The sequence below is a fragment of the Panthera pardus genome, unplaced genomic scaffold (assembly GCF_024362965.1).
Source record: "Panthera pardus isolate Hobbes unplaced genomic scaffold, ASM2436296v1 HiC_scaffold_16, whole genome shotgun sequence".
In the NCBI taxonomy this organism is placed as follows: domain Eukaryota; kingdom Metazoa; phylum Chordata; class Mammalia; order Carnivora; family Felidae; genus Panthera; species Panthera pardus.
This window is the reverse complement of record NW_026526721.1, coordinates 68,660,690-68,681,392: the sequence shown is the minus strand read 5'-3', so window position 1 is coordinate 68,681,392 and position 20,703 is coordinate 68,660,690. Positions and strand designations below refer to the sequence as shown.

The 20,703-nt window shown below is 51.5% G+C and overlaps 1 protein-coding gene across 4 annotated transcripts in view; it reads left to right on the top strand.

Annotated features, from left to right (window-relative positions):
• The window catches only part of MYLK (myosin light chain kinase), a 278,784-nt gene that overhangs the window by 180,394 nt on the left and 77,687 nt on the right, over positions 1-20,703 (top strand). For all 4 annotated transcript variants that reach the window (XM_019448606.2, XM_053903446.1, XM_019448604.2 and 1 more), the window contains 5 exons: positions 2,743-2,880; positions 4,482-4,679; positions 5,466-5,715; positions 11,725-11,796; positions 12,234-13,615. In XM_019448606.2, coding sequence (XP_019304151.2) covers positions 2,743-2,880; positions 4,482-4,679; positions 5,466-5,715; positions 11,725-11,796; positions 12,234-13,615 — 2,040 coding nt within the window. The remainder of the gene's footprint in view (positions 1-2,742; positions 2,881-4,481; positions 4,680-5,465; positions 5,716-11,724; positions 11,797-12,233; positions 13,616-20,703) is intronic.

Genomic DNA, 20,703 nt, shown 5'->3' with positions numbered 1-20,703 from the left:
CACTGGCTCGAAGGAGTTTTTGATGTTCCCGCAGCCCATAGGAATGCCCATCTACATGGACCTCTGAAGCTGGGGGCTGGCTGAGGCAGCAGAGAAGCAGGAATGGGGGGAATCTGGACAGGCAAAAACATTTTGTCCTCAAGCCTCAGTCTGTGCAGGACAGGAAATTCCTCAACTCTCCCGAGGCAGGCTGCTTTCCTGGCCACTGTAGCCCAGCCAGTGAGACGAGATCTCTACACTTTCCATACTGGACCTCCCTAGCCCAGTCCCGGGGCCTCATGTCAAAGGCAAGCCTACCTTGTCTGCCCCTCTGTCAAAGGCAGCGATGTTGGGGGCTGGGGTGAAGGAAGCAGTGGGGACCTGAGAGCACATCCTCTGGTCACAGAACATCGGGTTGCCCTGCCTCAACTGCCCCTGTGCTCTGGCTTCATAACCTTCACAATGCACCTGCCTTGGGGGAAGTTTTCCTCCAGCATCCTGAGCCTTCTCACCCTCTCCCCTCCTCATTCCCAGAGGCTGTGCCAGGAGAGCTCTGCAGTGGGCTGTATTCTGTTTTTAGTGCCAAAAGAGAAAAATTCGGTGGCAAATTTGGAGTTCGGCTTTTCTCAGGCACATAAGGCACCTTGGAGATGTATCCCTGTGGCTATGGGCTTCCTGAAAATCTGATGTAGGTGGCCCTTGCTAATAAGAACCCAAAATACCTCAGTCCCTTTCCCCCAAAACTTAGAGTTTAAGATAGAGATATCATAGCCCCTTCCCTCCTTCTCCCTGCCCCCACCAAAAGACAAAAACAAAAAAGCTACAGAATTATTGAAGCCACCTGGTTCGCAAGGCAAAGGGCAAGATCAGAGACTGAGCAGCCATGAGCTTGTCCTGCACCAGAACTATTCTGTGTGGGAAGCTGACACCAGCAGCTCAGCCACTTTGCTGCCCCTTCCCCTCCTGCTCACATGAGGCAGGTCAAAGCCCAGCCTGGGGAGTATTCCAAGAATAACAGAAAGCCTGTTTATTAACCCTTTTCCCCGGAGAACTGAACAGGAGTGAGTGGGCCAGCCCTGAACCCAGAGAGTTGTTCTAGTTTTTATCTTTGGCTAGCTGGTGTACTTCCTCCCTCCCTCAGAGACTTTCTTCCCCAGTTTTTACTAATATTGATGTGCAATGAATTGCATGTATTCGTGGTGTTTAATTTGAAACCTTCACCCATGAAACCTTCACCACAATCTTAAGAAATGAACATCTCCATCAACCCCAAATGCTTCCTTGTGCCCCTTTACCATCTATCCCCATAAGCCCCAGGCAATCGCTGACCTGCTTGCTGTCACTATATTTTGCATTTGCTAGACTTTTATATAAATGGAATCATCCAGTATGTGGTCTTTCTTTGGCTTCCTTTATTCGATGTCATTTTTATGAGATTTGTCTGTTGTAGTGTCTATTGTTAGTCTGTTTCTTTTTTATTTTTTTAATGTTTATTTTGAGAGAGAGAGAGAGTTACAGAGCGTGAGTGGGGGAGGGGCAGAGAGAGAGGGAGACACAGAATCTGAAGCAGGTTCCAGGCTCTGAGCTATCAGCACAAAGCCTGAGGCAGGGCTTGAACCCACAAACCACGAGGTCATGACCTGAGCCGAAGTTGGATGCTTAACTGACCGAGCCACCTAGGTGCCCCTAGTCTGTTTCTTTTTATTGCTGAGTAGTATTCCACTGCATAAATATAGCACACTTTTTTTATTCATTCACTTGTTGATGGACATTTGGGTTGTTTCTAGTTAGGGTCATTAGGAATAACCCTACAATGAATATTTGTATACAAATTTTTGTCTGGATATGTGCTTTCATTTCTCCTGTGTAAATACCTGGGGGTAGAATGACCGGATGGTGTGGTAAATGCATGTTTCCCTTTTTAAGAAACTGCCAAGCTGCTTTCAGAAGGGTCTGTACCACGCGTGGTACAGCAGTGTGTGGGATGTCCTGGAGCTCCACACCCTCGCCAACACCAGTGCTTGAGATGGTGGGTCTTTTTTATTTGGGTCACTCTCATGAGCGGAGCATCTTTGGCTTTCTTGAGGTGTTTAAAATCTCCTGGGATGGCAGTAGAGCATCACACAGCCATAGAAAACGACAGGGAAGCTCTTTACTTCTGCTTTATGAGAGGCATCAAGGTGTATTGTTAAATGAAAAGCTGTCCATAGTGTGTATAGTGTGCTATCGTTTCCTTAAGAGAAGAAACTGGAAGAGTATACTTATTTGCTCCTTTGTGTTATATACATAGACTGTCTCTGGCAAGATGAACAAGAAACTGAAAATTGGCTGCCTCTGGGGAGAGGTGCCTGACAGCCAGAGGTCAGGGATAGAAGGGAGACCTCACATACTCTGGACTTTTTAAATTTTGTGCATGTAAGTGTATTACTTATTCAAAAAAGTGAGTGAAATTTAAGAAAAAAAAAACCCTCAAATGCCAGTTATTGAAGTTCTCAGGAACCAGAACCCACATGGGGCGTGGCCCTGTGGAGGCCCAGCCTTCCCCTTGCTCTCAGGCAAGAGCTCTGGCATGCCTGGTAGAGCAACAGGCTGTCATTGTTCCTACTGATCTCCAGCCAACTCCCCATACTCCTTATCTGTTAGCAGTCTGCCTTTAGCTGGAGCCTGAGCCTCAACACAGTCATTTGCCCAGCAGCCATTTAGTCTGTGTTTGTTGAGTGAATAAATGACTGTTCACCCCACATTCTATTGTCTGCCACACAGAAAAGAAGAGCGACAGGAAGAGTGGATATCTTCTGCCCGCGGCTCCCAGCAAGCCCGTTGCACCCCTCTTCCTGCAGGGCCTCTCTGACCTCAAAGTCATGGATGGAAGCCAGGTCACCATGACAGTCCAGGTATCAGGTCTGTGTCTGCATCTCTCTCCTTGGGGTGTATGTGAGAACAGGTGTGGTTGCAGCATGGACATTGCTCCCCAACATCCCACCGAGATCTTTGACCCACCAGAAAGTCAGCATGGCACAGTCAGTCAGTGGACCCAGAGAAGTGGAGCCTGTTCTGCTTCCTCTGGGCAGGATTTTCTGGATTCGAGGTTAATTCAGGGTGGCCCAGGGGAAGAAAATGACCACAGCCAGGAGGGTGGGGATTCGAGGGAAGACATAATGGGGCCAATGTAGCTGGAAGATTTTGAACACTGATTTTGAACACAGCTGATGTGAGAACTTCCCAGTTCTGGGAGATGGTCTTTGTTGCTGTATTTAAGTTTAAAGTGAGAAGATAGAGCAGAGGTCCTTCTAAAACCAGGGTAGGGCGACAAGAGCATGTGACCAGCAGCCCATTGTGAGCTGTCACAGTCCTTGCTAGAGGCCAGCAAGAGAAGCCTGGGGACTCTGCTGGCACAGGCTTTCTAAACAGACTTGTGCCCAAGTGCATCCAGAGTTTCCTGTTCATTGCTGACCACTGGTCAGTCCCTCTGACAGCCTAGAGGTCATCCTCCTGGGGTGTAGTTGCTCCTGAGCTGCAGAAGTAATAAAGATGAGCTGTGTAAGAACCAATGGGCTCCCCCTTTCAGGGATCCCCAATGAACCCCCTCCTGCTCCTGCAGGCCTGAGGCAGTCCCATGACAGTCCCAGGCAAGGGCGGGCTGCCTCCCCTGTGCATACTCCTCGAGCTGACAGAAATCAGAGGTGTTCTGCACCTGGCCTCCATACCCGTGCTGGCTAACCCATCAGAGACAGATGGCGGCCTCCTCTGTCCTTGAGACAGACTGACACCACACAGCCTCCCTCGGCAGCCATTCCCAGGGGCCGTGCTCCTCAGGAAGCAGAGCATAATGCTACCGCAGGGGAAACCCCCACAGGTGGCCCTTGTTTTATGACCCACCAAATTTCTAGAACCTACCCAGGAAAGTAGGCTGGTAAAACTGAAAATGCTGTGCGCCCTGAGCTGTGCTTGGAAACTCGTACGAGCTGGTGCCCGTTTCCACCCTCAGACGACATTTGTATGGTAGCAAAATAGAATGCTAACTGACTTTTCCTTGTGGTGAAAATGGACAGAGGAGCTACTGCAAAGTCACCATCGTATCGTGTGTGCACTGGGGGTGGAGAGGGGGGGACAGGATATGCATTTGCTGCACACCCAGTGAGCCAGTTACTACTCAGTATTACCAAGCAATTTGAATTCTGATTTTTTTCACTTCTGATCCTTTCTAGTTTCTGCAAATCTGTTGTTAAATAATTATAATGAACATGCATTGAGCACTTTCCTTGTGCCAGATGCTATTCTCATCTGCTATTCTAGTGGGCTGCTCTGTGAGACCGTATTAATTTATTCAGTCCCCCCAACAAACCTTTAAGGAAGACATGGTTAGGATGTTTTGTAGATGGGAGACTGAGGCATAGAGAGGTTAGCATTTAGTACAGTGTCACAGGATTAAGTGCAAAGCTGCCACATGGCCCAGGGAAGCACCTTCCTGACAAGTCCACCTGCCCTATCTGCCTATGCAGGGAATCCGCCCCCCGAGGTCATCTGGTTTCACAATGGGAATGAGATCCAGGAGTCCGAAGACTTCCACTTTGAACAAAGAGGGACTCGGCACAGCCTTTGTATACAGGAAGTGTTCCCGGAGGACACGGGCACTTACACCTGTGAAGCCTGGAACAGCGCTGGAGAGGTCCGCACCCAGGCAGTGCTCATGGTGCAAGGTGTGGCTGCTGGGCTGACCAGGGTGGAGGCAGGCAGGGGTGGGAAATAGGTGGGAAATAGGGAATAGACCATTGTGATCTCTCCATAGGCAATTTGGAGGTGAGGAAACCACGTGAGCTTACTTTGTCTCCCCTGCAGTCCCTGTGCCCCTTTGGTCCCATTCCAGCCCCAGAGGCCAGCTTCCCACCTTTGTCTTGGGGTCTGGCTGAGGGGAGCCACTGTTCCCTGCCTTCTGAAGTCCGTTCCCTCTCTGAGTTACTGGTGACAAGCTGCATCGAGTGCCAGGAGAAAAATCTTGTGATACATTTAACAGCTGGATAGTGATAGCTTTTTCCCCCTTTACTGAAGTATAGTTAACACCCAATGCTACATTAGTGTAGTGATAGCTTTTGAGGTGACTTATGGCCTATTAGAGTCCTTGCCTTTAGAGAACCTTTATTTAAGAAGAGAGACAAGGTAAGGACACATAAAGCAAGAACAACTGTTAATTACACACATCTCATTGTAGATCATTAGCACCTAGCCCAGTGCACCTGTATCTTCTGGGCTATCTCCCCTTGCTTTGGATATACAAATTCATGTCAATATGATCCTTAGAGAACATAACTATGACAGATTTACCACGAGAAGGATGTGCTGTAAATGTACATCCAGTGAAAGTGATTTCTCGACATGCTGTTATTGGGGTAATGTGCAATTTTCGACCTTCACCACCACGGAAAGCTGAGTAGATGCTGTCTGCTGAAAGGCCTTCCTCTCTAATCCAAACCTTTGCCAACTTCCAGAGCCTCAGGATGGCACCCAGCCCTGGTTCATCAGCAAGCCCCGCTCAGTGACAGCCTCCCTGGGCCAAAGTGTCCTCATCTCCTGTGCCATAGCTGGAGACCCCTTCCCTACCGTGCACTGGCTCCGAGATGGCAAGGCCCTCTCCAAAGACACTGGCCACTTCGAGGTGCTGCAGAATGAGGACGTGTTCACGCTGGTTCTAAAGAATGTGCAGGCCTGGCATGCTGGCCAGTACGAGATCCTGCTCAAGTGAGTCTGCGTGTCCTGCCGACCTCCTTTAGCCCACTAACCCCCAGATCCCTACCTCCTGTCAAAGTCTCCACCCAGGACTGGGAATCCAGCAGAAACCTGAAATAATGTGGAGCTGGGCTTCCAGGTAAAGAGAAGCCTTGGTGCTGCCAACAAGCTTTCCTTTTTCCACTAAATGCAAAGGTGCTCATTGAGAACCTTCCCCACTGAGCTCAGTTGCCCAGAGTCCTCTGTCTTATTACATCCCAGCTTTTGTTCTCTCATTATGTGGTGTGCGGAGAATATGAAGGAGGAAAGAACTGATTAAAATCGGAAAGGCAGCAGGATAGAGGGAATGTATTAGTTGTCTATTGCTGTGTAACAAATTACCCCAAAATTGAGCAGCTTAAAACAAGTTATTGTCTCACACTTTCTATGGGTTGGGAACTGGAAGCTGCTTTGTGGGATGATTTCTACATCATGTGCCTTGCACATCCCACATCATTTTGCAGTGAACATGTTGGCAGGGACTGTAGTGTCTGAAGGCTTGACTGAGGCTGGAGGATCCACTTCTAAAATGGCTCACTCACAGGACGGGGGGCCTGAGGCTTCTGCTCCTTGCCATGTGGACCTCTCCCTGGGACTGCTTGAGTGTCTTCGTGACACGGAAGCTGGCTTCCACAGACCTAGGGATCCATGGAAGGGAACAAGTTGGAACCTGCAGTGTCTTTTGTGATCTACCCTTGGAGGTCACACACCGTTACCTCCGCCACATTCTGTTTGTTAGAAGTCACTAAGTGCAGCCCAAGAGGGTTCCATCTCTTGGAGAGAGGAATGTCAAAGAACCTGTAGACATTTAAAACCACTACAGGCAGGTTAACCATGCCTATTCCTTTTTTTCTCCTGTTTAAGGTCTTTCTAGGTTACAGGGGAAGGTAAAGCTCCATGAAGACACACTGCTTTGCTCCCAGTGCCTAGAACAGTGCTGCCCAGAGCCAGCAGTTAGTGTCTGTTAAATGAAAGTGATCCAGAAATGCTCTTTTACCTTTAAAGTGCTCTAACTCTTAAAATTCCATGCCAGCCATGGGCTAATGGAGACCGAATGCCAGCCCCTAGGGTTGATGTGAGCAGAAGAAGAGTACTCGTCTGCACCTCAACCCTGAAAACAGAAGGTTATGCCACATGCCAAAGATGTTTGGTCCTGCCTTAGCTCGGGTGCCTGGCCACTTTGTAAGGAGCTTGCTCTCCTAAGTACTGAGTGTACCATGTCCAAGGCTCTGAGCTACAGAGAGACTCTGTAGCTACATGTCAGAGCTACTGGCATGACAGAGCATTATTCCTATAATAATAACAAAACCCAGTTTGTGCCTCACTTCTTAGGTCCTTTCTGGGCATGCGCTTTATGCTTGTATCAGTTAGCTTTTGCTGCATAATAAACTAGTCCAATATTGAGCGGCTTTATAAAAATAGTCATCTGTTATTTCTTTGGATTTTCTAGGAAGTTCAGCTTAGCTGGGCAAGGCTTAGCGAATCTCAGCTGAGTTAATGGAGTGTCTGTGGTCAGTTGCTGACATGGTTGTGGGCTGCCTGCTCATCCTGTTGCCATCAGCAGTATGCACAGAAGACACCAACAGCCTTTGCCTTGCACCCAAACCAGTTATCAGGAAGGCAAATCTGCTTCCAGAATAGGAAGAAGATACTGTCTTCCTCCCGCAGGCCAGTACAAATAATGGAAACTGATGACGTGTGAGACCAGAGCTTGTCTGCATGGAAGGAGTAGTGCTGCGGGACAATACTCACATTAATCAAGCCAAACATCCTAGAAGAGATGAGCTTTTTGTGGGATTCTGAGGACAGTAGGCTGAGATTTAGCAAATGAGTAAAGGCTTGGCTGTTACGGGCATGTTGAAGAGGCTGAACAAGAAAGGGTAGGGAAGAGCAAAGCAAGGGCTGTGGGAAGTCTGCCAGGCCAGAGTGGAGGGTTGCACTGGGAGGTCGGCAAGCAGACTGTCTGGGCCCAGCTGGGGACAGTCATAAAACTTAGACTGTCCCAGCTGGAAGGGACTTCAGAAGTTATCTAGCCGACTCATCGTTTAATAATGGGGGAAACTGAGGTCTCAGGGTCACAGACTTGCTCACGGCCACCCAAAGACAAGTAGCAGAGCCCAGATTGGAACCCTCATCGCTGTCTTTTAATCAGATTCTCTTCCATTCCTTGTTTCTCTCAAGTGCACGAGAACTTAGGGAATCCGGGAGGTTGCGCTGGGGTCCACATCCACATAGCCCTTGTCCCATGCCCCTCCCCAAAGTCCAGCCTCTTCATTCCTTTGGGAAGCTGTTGCCCTGCCTTGGCTTTGTCCCTGGCTGGGGAGTATGTGCCAGGTCCACCAGGGGCCCCATCCCCTCCAGCTTTTCTCATGCTGGCAGAAATCAGACCTAGACCCAGGACAGAATGCCTTTCAAAGAGGGAGACCCGATGGCTGGGATGCAGGGGGGGTGGGTGATGTGACAGCTCCTATCTATCCCTGCTCATGCTGCGGGATAGGTGTGGCTAGATGGGTTCTGCCTCCCCTTCCTTAGCTCTTATCTCCTGAACTAAAAGAGGAAGTGTCAAAAAGTTCCAAGTTTCAGCTGAAATTTTTGAAAGATTGAGACTTGCCAGGAAATTAGTTCTTTAAACTAATTTTGCCTATAAAATCCATTCTAGGCAAGGGTGATTCAGAGTGGGACAGGGTCCAGAGTGGGCTTCTTATTCAGGGTTTGGGAGGTTGGCAAAAAGAATTTTGCTAGTTTGTGAAAGGTGCAGCCTGTGAGGTCATAGCCCCATACCTGCTGTGGCAGCAGCTGGGCTGGGCATAAGGCCTCATCCTCAGCCCCAGGCCTGACTTTATAACTGAGTATGTAGATGCAGACACCAAAGACGGCCTCAAGGGGCTGTTTGGCTGGTTATATTATCTGGTGTGTGGGTCCCAGGCCACAGGCCTTTCTGACCTTTGTAGACTCTGAACGAACACATGACTTTCTTAAAGGCCTCGCAGAGATTTAAGTTTATGGCTGCAGAAATGGTGACCCCCAGGTCATCCCAAGGGATGAACCACTTAGTGGGGCAGCCATGGTATCCCACATTTACCTCAGTCTGCCCCTCAGACTTCTCCAGGTGCTTCAGGGTGAGGCCTGTGGACAGGTCTAGCAATAGGCTACCTGTGCTCCCTTCTTAAGGGTGGGTAATGGAAAACAACAGAAGCCCTTACCAGTTTCCCCATGGGAGACAGAGCTTACTCCAGCTCTGGGGACTGGGAACCCCACCATATAAAGCCTCTGAAAGGTATGGCTGGGGTAAAGCATAGCCGTCTGGTCAGGGTCTACTCCTGATTTTTGCATCCGGGCTGTGTTGTGCCTGTGGCAAGAAGAAACTCAGCTGAGGCAATGTTGGAAAGTGCTACTGGGAAGACACGGTCCTTGGCCATCCTGTCCTGCTGCTCCTCACCAACATTGGGCCCCACACCCTGCGCTTGAAAGAAAAGTGGGGGAAAGAACGGCCTAATACTGACCAGCAGCCTGGCAGAAGTGGGGTGCCAGGGGGCTGGGCCTCACCCACAAATGACCTCTCATGTTTATGCTAGAGGTTGATCCAAAGCCCCATGAGCCCTTCTATGCTGAGCGCTCAGGATGTTCTGAGGGCCTCTTAGCCTTCCCAGGGCCAGGTACTAAGGAGGCACCTGATTGCTATTTGTTGAGCAAAGGAACAACCTTGAGCCTTCAAACTGTTTGGACAGGAGGCCCCCAGAACCTTGAATCTGGGCCCCCTGAGAGCCTGAGCATCGAGGAGGGTGACCAGGAGGGGACCCCAATAGATAAGAGGAGAGTTGGAGGACAGCACAGATCAACCGATCCTTGTTTCAAATGGGTCTTCGTGCCTGGGAGTGAGCAGCACCCCCCCGTTTCCCCTGCATATCATCTGCCACGCCATGGGCCTCCCGAGTCTGATCAGGACCTGGCCCTCCACTGGGAGGGAGGCCAGGCAAAGCGAGGTAGATACCCACATACATTAGCAGAGCTGAATGAACACATGCTCAGATGTCTGTGCACGTGGGGATGACTGTGTTTGTACACCTGTTCCCAGACACAGACCTGCAGGTGCAGTGTCCACCAGGTAAGATCCCATGTATGTGTGTATCCATGCGTGTGGTCGATATGTACATACACACAGAGACATGAGTAGACTTGTACTGACAAGCACTGGGGCAGAGTGGGAAGGTTACAGATCCTGGATTCAGGTAGACACGGGTGTCCATCCCTTTTTCTGCTATTTTTAGGCAAATTATTTAATCTTTCTAAGCCTTATTGTTATTTTTTAAAATAAAAACAGTGGTGGCTTTACAGAGATGTCAAAAGATTAGGTGAGATAGATTATGTAAGGAACCTGTCACAGAACTTGGCAGTCATCTGTGGTGGGATCTGAGGCACACGTCGGACCATGAAGTGCTAATAAGATGGCCATGCAGGGGGCATGAGTGGGAGACCATGGGAGTCCCAGCACTGCCTCATATAAACTCCTGAGCCTCCTTTCCTTACCTTTCAAATAGGCATACTAGTGCTCCATACCTCACTGGGATGCTATAGGCACAAGAAGATAATGGTTGTGAATGAAAGCTGGAGGTCACTATATAAAATGGGAGGTTATCACCTTGAAGAGTCACCCTTGGCTCTCAGTCCTGCCCACCCCCACCCTCGCCCCTTGCCCCCACCCCGCCTGAGCAACGTTGGCTGGTCAGAGCTCAGAACCGCCAGCAGATGGCAGCCTTGTGGGGTTGGAGAGCTGATGGGCTCCAAGTCCCTGCAGCACCCAAGCATGGTACAGCCCCTCCCTGAGCAGAGGAGCCTCAATTTAAAGGGATGCTAAAGTTCAAAAAACATTTTTAAAAAAATTTTTTTATGTTTATTTATTTCTGAGACTCAGAGAGACAGAGCATGAGTGGGGGAGGGGCAGAGAGAGAGGGAGACACAGAATCAGAAGCAGGCTCCAGGCTCCGAGCTGTCAGCACAGAGCCTGATGCGGGGCTTGAACTCACAAACGGTGAGATCATGACCTGAGCCGAAGATGGTCACTCAACTGACTGAGCTACCCAGGCACCCCTCAAAAACATTTTTTTTATGTTTATTTATTTTTGAGAGAGACAGACGTGAGCAGGGGAGGGACAGAGAGAGAGGGAGACACAGAATCTAAAGCAGGGTCCAGGCTCTGAGCTGTCAGCATAGAGCCTGAGGCAGGGCTCGAACTCACACGAACTGTGAGATCGTGACCTGAACCAATGGCAGAAACTTAACCAACTGAGCCACCCAGGCACCCCAGTAAAGTTTTCATTGTGGGTTGAGGAATCCAGAGCTCTCCCTACCGGAAGGAAGGAGAGAAAGGGCCATCCACAGAGGAAGACACCTGTTCGGTTTTTAATTCAGAGAGTTCTGATCTGAGGGCATTGGCTGATGCGTGGGGATTGGAAGGTGTTTTCATTTTGCGAGCAGGAGAGAGGAAGTAGCAGCTGGGGGGCAGGGAGGAAGGACACTGCAGAGAGGACATAACCATCTCTGTATTGAGGGAGCGTGAAGTCAGACTCAGGGTCACTGCCCAGGGCTGCACAGTCTAGATCAAGCAGCTCCATCATACCCTAGCAGGTTTAGACTTTAGTTTTCTTTTATTTATTGAGTGATTGTATTATTTTTGTAATATACTTACAGAAAAGTATTCCTACTTCTGGATATCTGTCTAAGCTGTTGTTCAGATTTTTTTTTTCCTTTTTATACAAGAGCTGGGGGGGAAAAAGGGTGACCAAAGAGAAGGTCCCTGCCCTAAATCTAGGCTTGTGTGGGCATGTGGGGTCACAGCTAAGCCCTTGACTCCCTGTTCCCTGGAGCAAGCCAGCCAGCCTTTGGCCAAGTTCCTGCTTACCCTGTCCTCCTCACAGCCCTCGGCTGAGCAGGCCCTTGGCTCAGAGAGCCTCTTGATCTGTATTGATCTCTCGAATTCTTCAGGAACCGGGTTGGCGAATGCAGTTGCCAGGTGTCACTGATGCTACAGAGCAGCCCTACCAGAGCCCCCCTGCGGTGAGTGCCCCCAGGAGGTGCCTGGCCAGGCCCCATGCCACCACCCACCCACCATTCTCCTGGCCCCTGCAGGCCCAGCCCAGCAGCCCCAGATTATTCGTATCCTCCAGCTGAGGCTGCTGAGCCAAGAGGGAGAGATTGGAAGGGGAATGAGGGAGGGAATGCAGGGGAGGAGGGGGGGGAGAATTATTATTTTTTTTTTTTGCACACACCCTTATAAGGCTACTGAAGTCATTACCGATGTAACAAACCAAGTAAGCAAGCAAGAGCCTCTCACCAATGTTCCCTTCTATAAACACAGCCTGGCCAGCCCCAACCTCCCCTTCTCCCTCCCCTTTACCCTCCCTCCCTCAGGGATTTGCTCTCCCCTGACGTTTTGTTCTTACCCGGCCCCTTTTCCTCTTGCTACTTTCCTTTTTTCCCTTCACTGGTTGCAGGGGGAGGGAGCCTGCCAGCTGTGAGGGCCTCTGTGGCCGGGGAGCCAGTGCTGATGGTGGTGGCAGTGACCGCTATGGGACCCTGAGGCCCGGCTGGCCAGCAAGAGGGCAGGGTTGGCCGGAGGAGGAAGACAGTGAGGACGTGCGGGGAGTGCTGAAGAGACGCGTGGAGACCCGGCAGCACACCGAGGAGGCCATCCGCCAGCAGGAGGTGGAACAGCTGGACTTCCGTGACCTCCTAGGGAAGAAGGTGAGCACCAAGAGCGTGTCAGAAGAGCACCTAAAGGAGATCCCAGCCGAGCAGATGGATTTCCGCGCCAACCTGCAACGGCAAGTGAAGCCAAAGACTGTGTCAGAGGAAGAGAGGAAGGTGCATAGCCCTCAGCAGGTAGACTTCCGCTCGGTTCTGGCCAAGAAGGGGACTCCTAAGACCCCGGTCCCTGAGAAGGCACCGCTTCCGAAACCCGCCACCCCAGATTTCCGCTCGGTGTTAGGCAGCAAGAAAAAATTACCAGCAGAGAATGGTAGCAACAATGCCGAGGCCTTGAATGCCAAGGCAGCAGAAAGTCCAAAGGCTGTGGGCAATGCCCAGGCTTTAGGGTCCCTGAAACCCTCAGGCAATGCCAAGCCTGCCGAGACCCTAAAACCTCTGGGCAACGTCAAGCCTGCCGAGTCCCCCAAACCCGTGGATAACGCCAAGCTTGCTGAGACGCTGAAACCCTTGAGTAATGCCAAGCCTGCTGAGACCCCAAAACCTGTGAGCAACACCAAGCCTGTCGAGACCCCAAAATCCGTGAGCACCACCAAGCCTGCTGAGACCCCAAAATCCATGGGCAACGCCAAGCCTGCTGAGACCCCGAAATCCGTGGTTAATGCCAAGCCTGCTGAGACTCCGAAATCCATTAGTGCCACCAAGCCTGCTGAGACCCCGAAATCCATGGGCAATGCCAAGCCGGCTGAGACCCTGAAATCCATGAGCAACGCCAAGCCGGCTGAGACCCCGAAATCCGTGGGCAACGCCAAGCCTGCTGAGACCCCGAAATCCGTGGGCAACGCCAAGCCTGCTGAGACCCCGAAATCCGTGGGCAACGCCAAGCCTGCTGAGACGGGAAAAACAGCTGGGAAGGAAGAACTCAAGAAGGAGGTTAAGAATGATGTGAACTGCAAGAGGGGGCATGCAGGAGCCACAGATAATGAAAACAGATCAGAGAGCCATGGGACAGCCCCAACCTTCAAGGAGAAGCTACAAGATGTCCACGTGATGGAGGGCCAGAAGCTGCTACTCCAGTGTCAGGTGTCCTCTGACCCCCCCGCCACCATCACCTGGACGCTGAATGGAAAGACACTCAAGACCACCAAGTTTATCATCCTCTCCCAAGAAGGTAACAAGGGCGAGGGCTGGGAAGAAGGGGGCTCTGTACCAGGGCCACTGCAGGCTCATGGAACCTTGGGCCTGTTGACTGCCATTTGCAGCCCAGAGCCTGGGCTGGAATGCCCAGCCTCTGTGCCCCCTCGCTGACAAGACAGGCGCCCTGCTCAGGGCCCTCGGGCACACACTCCGTCTCTGGGCGGTGAGAGGTGGGTGGCTGGTCCTGTGGCACGTGCCCAAGTCCTGGCGTCTGTCTGGCAGAGCTGCCTCAGGGCAGCCCCAGCCGTGGCTCTTCAGAGCTGCCCTGGGCCTGAGCTCGTGCCCCACAGCTCTGGTGTGGAGAGGGCTGTGTGCGTGGACGTGACGGGACCCTGGGGCTGGAGCCCACCAGCGGCTCTGAGCTGAGAGCTGCTTTTGCAGCAGCAGTTTGGATTAGGAGAAGGGTGTGCACTGATGGGGTGGCACAGGACTATGGTTTGGGGTCAACAACAACTTAAGACTTGATAACATTGTGGGTTTGAAGGGCTCTGTCGGAGAAGCCAAAAACCCCAAACAGCCCCTACGGCACACACTCCTGGGCAGACAGAGCCACTCGCTTCCTAATTTGGATGAGACTTTTGTTTGCTGGTATTTCACATTCTTGGGTTATGGGGAGAGGGGGGGCACTAAATCCTGACATCTGGGGCCTTTCAGGGTCTGGAATTCTGAGATGGGTCAGTTTATACCTAGAGAAGAGATGGGGGTGAGAGGGACATTTTCCCTGGACCCTCAATTTGGTTTGAAATGTTTCAGCCAAGCATCTCAAGGCTGTAGGGGAGCTCTGAGTCCAGCAGACTTCCCACACCCCACTCTGGTGGCCAGCGCTGGAACAGAGCCCGGCCCGAGCTTGAGGCTGATGCTGGTGGCTCGGGACAGAACAGGGCACAATGCTCCCCAGGAAATAGCATTTTACCCTTAAGAGGTAGAGGGCGGCAGCCAAGCAGAGGCCCAGGTGGACAGGTCCTATGAGTCCTGATCCACTGAGATGTCACAAACACCCCCAACTGCGCTGCTCCCCTTTCTGTCCTCTGACTGCACACCCCTCTCCCCTCCCCCACTGCCCCCTTCATCAGGCTTCTTCCTTCCTCATGAAAGGCGAATGGAGGAGCATTTGAAGAAAGCAGTATCCCTCTCAGCCCACAATAAAATTTCTCTCTTTATCCTGTAACTCAGTCAGCAAATCTGGAGCAGCTGAGCATTTTGAATCTAAGTGCTAAAAGAGTAAAGGGGAAGTTGACCAGGAGAGAGAAAGTGTTTTATTTTCTGCCGCTGTGTTGATAGGAGAATGTTTTTATGTGGTTATCTCCAGATTGGCAGGGTCCTCGGGAAGGCATCTCATCCACACACACACCGCCCCCCCCACCTTGCCTCTGCTAATCCAGCCTGCCTGTGGTCCACACACAGGTGGGCATGGGGGAATCACCACAGTGAGGTGAGATGTCCAGGGGAGTGGATGTCACAGATGTCCCTGTCACCCCTGTGGACCCCTCCCAGTTGGAAAGCCTTTGGTAGAACTGATCTGAAACCTTGACTGGGAACATTTCCCAGGCTACCCTGTGGTGATCTCTCCAGGAAGGATGGAAGGTGGGTAGCCGCCCGCCCTTGGGACATGTGCGGTCACACAGGCCCGCACAATGTGAGGCCCATGGCCACACCAGCCTCAGGGAAGCCAGTGTTCAGATAGCTGAGGGCAGTGCCCAAAGGAGACCTGTGTGGAACCTGCAGGGTCCCTAATAGCAGCTTATATACAGCCCTCTTGACTGAGCAGTGTAAGCAGACCTCAGCTCTGGTCTCAGAAACACGCCTGAGCCATTAGACCCTGGCTACTCGTGTCCAGAGGGTCTTGAGTATGTGGTATCGCCTGTCACTGAGCATTAAAGGGCATAGAGACCCAGCTACTCCGGTATCACCTCCCATAGAAACCACCTCAAAGGGACAGTTTAGGTCCAAATCAGAGGAAGAAGAAATGATTAAAAGAAGGCCAGCACAAGGAGTGGATAGAGAACGTCTAAGGGAGGTGGATAGGAAGGGGTTGTAGAGACAGCCCCAAGTCCAACTTTTAAAAATATTCTAAATATTTGTAATTCTCCTTTGAAAACTTAAGAATAGCTTGCACACACTGAACAAACACCATGTGCCAGACACTGCTCTAGGCATCTTACGCTTTTCACTCTTTTAATCCTGCCCGTTTCCAGAAGTGAGGTGTCCTGCCTGAGATTGTGCAACGGGTTAGTGACAGAGCTGGGATTTGAAGGTAGGCAGCTGAGTTCAGGCGCCTAGACCACCGTGCCATCTTACCTCATAGTTAACTCTTGTTAGGAGTCAGCACACTGGTACAGCTGAGAAACCTTTCATGATGCGCTCACCCAGAGCGTTGTCCGTCAGGAGAAAATACTAATGGCTGTTTACTCCTCGACACTGTCAGTAGTTGTCAAGAGGCTGCAAGACTGGCGGTGCCCTCTAGGCTTGCCAGGTTTCTGGCATTTTCTCTGCAGTGGAGGAAGCAGACCTTGACATGGGCCTGTCTGCCTTGCCACGGTAGGGAGAGTGCCTGGTCTTTTTTTTTTTTTTTTTTTTTTAATTTTTTTTTTTAACGTTTATTTATTTTTGAGACAGAGAGAGACAGAGCATGAACAGGGGAGGGGCAGAGAGAGAGGGAGACACAGAATCGGAAGCAGGCTCCAGGCTCCGAGCCATCAGCCCAGAGCCCGACGTGGGGCTCGAACTCACGGACCGCGAGGTCGTGACCTGAGCCGAAGTCGGACGCTTAACCGACTGAGCCACCCAGGCGCCCCAAGAGTGCCTGGTCTTAAAAATACCATCCCTGTTTTTCGGTCCGTCCCTTCTCTAGAGCTTCTCCCTCTACGTCTTCAAGAGCCTGGGTTGGACACAGACCCCAGGAAGAAAGCCTGTCTTCAAGCCTTATCAGTGACCACTTCAGCAGGCCCCACTGCAGGGAGCAGGGCACTCTGGGAGGTGTGAGTGGATCTGTTCCCCATAGATCTGGAAAGAGGGGGCACACACTCACAGTGATAAAACTATTCCAGCCAAGTGCTAAAGTTGAGCTAGTAGGTGTAGAAGAAGGAGCTGAGTGCTGGGGCCACAGGAAAGGCTGGTGCTGAATGGGCCAGGACCCATGGCAGGCAAAGGAGGGGAGGTATGGGCTTCTCAGGCAGGGGCTCTGGCAGCAGCAAAGGCAGGTCTGCTCACAGCATGGGCTCGGCTGGAGAGGAAGGCATGTCCCATGCCATCCTATATCATGCTAAAGAGCTCAATCCTCAAGGCAATAGGGAGCCATGTAAGAATGTGGAATGAGGAGCAGCGCACACAAAGCTAGGGTAAGGGTTTAGGGGTTTTGATTGACTCCCTGCCCAAAGACAAGTAAGGAGCCTACTGAAGAGGTCAGGGAGAAAGGTGGCAAAGCTTGGACTAATATAATAAGGCAGCCATGGCACAGACAGGAAACAACCAGTTCAAGAAGCAAGGACAGAGTTAATAGATCCTGTTGCCTGGCTTGGGAGCAGGGAGCAGATAAAGAAGAGGAAGGAGTGGAAGACCACTGTGTGCCAGTGTCTGGGTGACTGGGGTCACATTTCTACTGACATTGATGGAAATAAGGAAGCTGGTGGTTTGAGGTGGTCTGGGGGTGAAGGTGGAGGGAGTGGCTAAGGGGGTCTCCCTGTCCTTTCCACCCCATTCTGCATCCTCTCTGCCCCCACCTCACTGGCTTGGAATCCTTCTTCCTTCACTGCTCTGAATCCTGTGCTGTTGTCATCTAAGATCAAAATTTGCTTCCTCTAGGTCTTGCCAGACCATTGTCACCAGCCTTTGGCCACGAGAAACTCCTCGTGGAGTACGGTCCACACATACATCTACACCCTACTGCTGTGTTTACAGGTTTCAGGGGGCTTCTCTGAACCCCTGTGGCTTGGATAAGGCTCATAGCCCTCCAGGCCCCCTAAAAACAGGGTTTTGTTCCCCCCATTTAGCACCAAGGAGAGCAGAAGAGGTGTGTAACGAGTCGGCTGGCATTGACTGCTAATTCTTGAAGGGACATGTAGAGGCACCCTTCCCCTCCCTGCATCCCCCCAGAGCTGCCAGGCAGATGGTGGCCACTTATGGTGGCTGGGCCTGGCCTCCAGGCCTGTGGAGGGATGACACCAGGCCCTTTCAGGCCTGCAGCCATGCTCCTCAGGCTTTGGCCTTGGCTGAGGACTGGGAGGGATGGCCAGTGAGCCAAGGGGAGCCCTACACTCCTCCCGAGAAGTGTTTTCATCTTTATGCCCTGTTTCCTGTCCCCAGGCCAGGCTTCTTTCCCTGGCAAACATGTCTCCTAGCCTAATACGAGAATTTATTTTTGTTGCCGTTGTCAACCGATGGTTCGTTTTTAATCACCTTTAATGTGAGATCTTGAAAAGGCTTTTTTAAAAACCTATGTGAATTCATCGTACAAAACACTAGGATTTATGCATCCTAGTGCATAAATGCAACACGCAAGGCAATATTGTTATATGCATAATCCATTTGAAGAACTCTGACGTAGGAATTTTTTCCTTTCAGAAACTATCTTACCTTTTTCAATGGTAGGTTATATTTGACTAAATGTTCGTGACTTTCTCTTGCATAGATCCTCCCAGATCACCGGCTACAGAAATGTGCCTTGGTCATCTCAGATGGCAATTTTTTTTTTCTTTTTTATTGTGACTGCATTCCAGACTCAGGAAAAAGATTCGTAATAGACACAGTCACTGCCCTCCAAGAATTAGTGTGGGAGACAGACATGTGTTTCAGCAACAGCCTTGGAAGACATGCTCTGATAAAGAGAAACTCGGGGCACAGAAGAGGTCTGTCTGTGGCTGGGGATGCTTATGGGTGATAGGGAAGGCGCTGTCCTCGAGGAGGTGATCTGGAGCTGAGTTGCACTGTCCAGACGTTCTAGGGGACCAGGGTGGGGAGGCACTGCCCACTGAGGGTATCCTCAGAGCACAGCCTCTAGGGCTTTGGGCCACCCCCTCTCACCCTGCACCCCCTCACCCCGGCCTCCCCTCTTGCCACACACTTGGAGCAAGATGGGAGACCTCAGACTCCATGGCCAGGAGGGGCTCTCCCAGGGACAGTTCTAGCTGAGCCATTTATTGGATCTTTGGTTCTGTGGTGACTGCTACCATCCCCCTCACCTCCCTCAAAATTCCCCACCAGGCTGAGGCTTCTCGGAAAAAAAACTCTGGGAAACGGTTTTTCTTCTGGAGGTCAGGAATAAGCTGTCCCACAGGAAATACCAGATTCTTCAATCTGGGCTAGCCGGGCCTCCAAGCCTGCCTGGGGGCCCTCCCCCAGCCCACGCAAGCACAAGCACATGGCCAGGGGTCCAGGCTTTGGAAGGCTTGATGAGCTGCCTGCTCTGCTACTTTCCCTGGTGAGGGGGTGAGGGCTGTGGTCTAACGGCCCCGACTTCTCCTGGTGGTCTCACCATTGTCTTTGCAGTTTGTGCCATTTGGGCTTAAGGCTGAAAGCAGTGAGGGGACTGAAGCTGAAGCACAGTCAGGGATCCAAGCAGGATATGTACTAGGAGTGGGGTGTCTGCTCCCAGAGCCTTAGCCTCAGACTGAAGGGAAGTGACAAAAGGGGGTGTGTTTCCTCTAAGCCTCAAATCAGGATGCCAGAGGTCATCTTAGCAGCCCCCTGCCCTCTCGGATGAGTGGAAGGTCCTCTCTAGAGAGGACAGTCACCCTCAATCCCAGATTCTTGTGCCTCACGGTGTCACTCTCATGAGAGTGAGTCCAACCCTTTCTGTTGCAGTTTCTGCAAATTCTGTCTCCTAACTACAGTGAGAAGAGATCCTGATCCCTTGCCCTCCCCTGTGGGAGAATGTAGGGAGGCCTTTCCTGAGAGGTAAGGTCTATATGAATAGGAGGGAGGTGGTCCAGAGGACTAAGGTTTCCTTGTTCAGACATAAGCCAGGTGCCAAGAAGCAAAGAGAACTGCTAAATGCCTCTGCCTTCCTTCCTAGCCTTAGTGAGGTTCTCTGAATACCCTTGTATTCATTGCTCTCAAGTCTGTGCCTCTACCTAATGGGGGTGAGGGTACTTTTTGAGATCAAAGACCCTTTGGGAGCAGTGCCTGTTGACCTCCCTTCTGGCCATGTTGCCCCGCACATACGCCTGGGATGCACACAGTTCTGTCCACGTAGGGCTGGTGGCTTATACTGAGCAATTGGCAGGGGGAGTGGAGTAGCTGGAGCCAGTGGCTCCAGGCAGCAGGATGCACGTGGCCCTGGCTCTGTCCTCCTCTTTTTTGTAATGACTGCCGCCCTGACAACAGGGCAGCTTTGGGCAGGACGCCATGCTGTTGACTTGTTTGTGTGTCTGAAGGCAGGAACTACAGTGCCACTGCCCTCCTGCCTGGCCCAGCAGTCCCAGCCCTCAGCTGACCTCTCCCCACATCCTGAGGGAAATACCCCAAGGGGGGAACTCCAGGGAAGTAGCCAGCTCTGGGGTGAGAGAGCTAGGGTGGGCAGGGACCAGACCCCCGATTCCTGTGTGTGCCCAGCGTGGCTTCTCCTTTCCCTAACCAGGCCAGAAGAGGTTGCTGGGGTGGAGAGACTCTACCCCTCTCTGAGGTCACCAAAAGACCTTGCACTGAAGGGAGATGCCCCAAAGTGCCCCTCTCCCAGCCCAGTGCCCCTCGTTGGCCGTGCTTCTCAGCTCAGATACTATTCCTGAGAAGCTAGCTCCAGGGTCCCAGGCTATAGTTCCCTCCTTCTCCCAGCAGACCTTCCCACAGGTCAGTGTTCCTGCTCAACAGGGACCCCTGCCTCTCTCACCCACCTCTTTGTTCAGGACTCCCTTTTCTAAGATTCCCAGGATAAATAATTGCTATATGCTGGGCGGAGCCTCCTCACCTGCCACTGTTCCTAACATGGGTCTATAAACCTGTGCCTGGCTACTACTTATCTCTCTTGGTGACATGCCAGGGTGCAGGTCCAGGGTCCCTCTGCTCCTTCTATTGTATTGGATGCTCTCCAAAAGCTGATATTATTTTGCTCTCTTCTTCTGTGCCTTT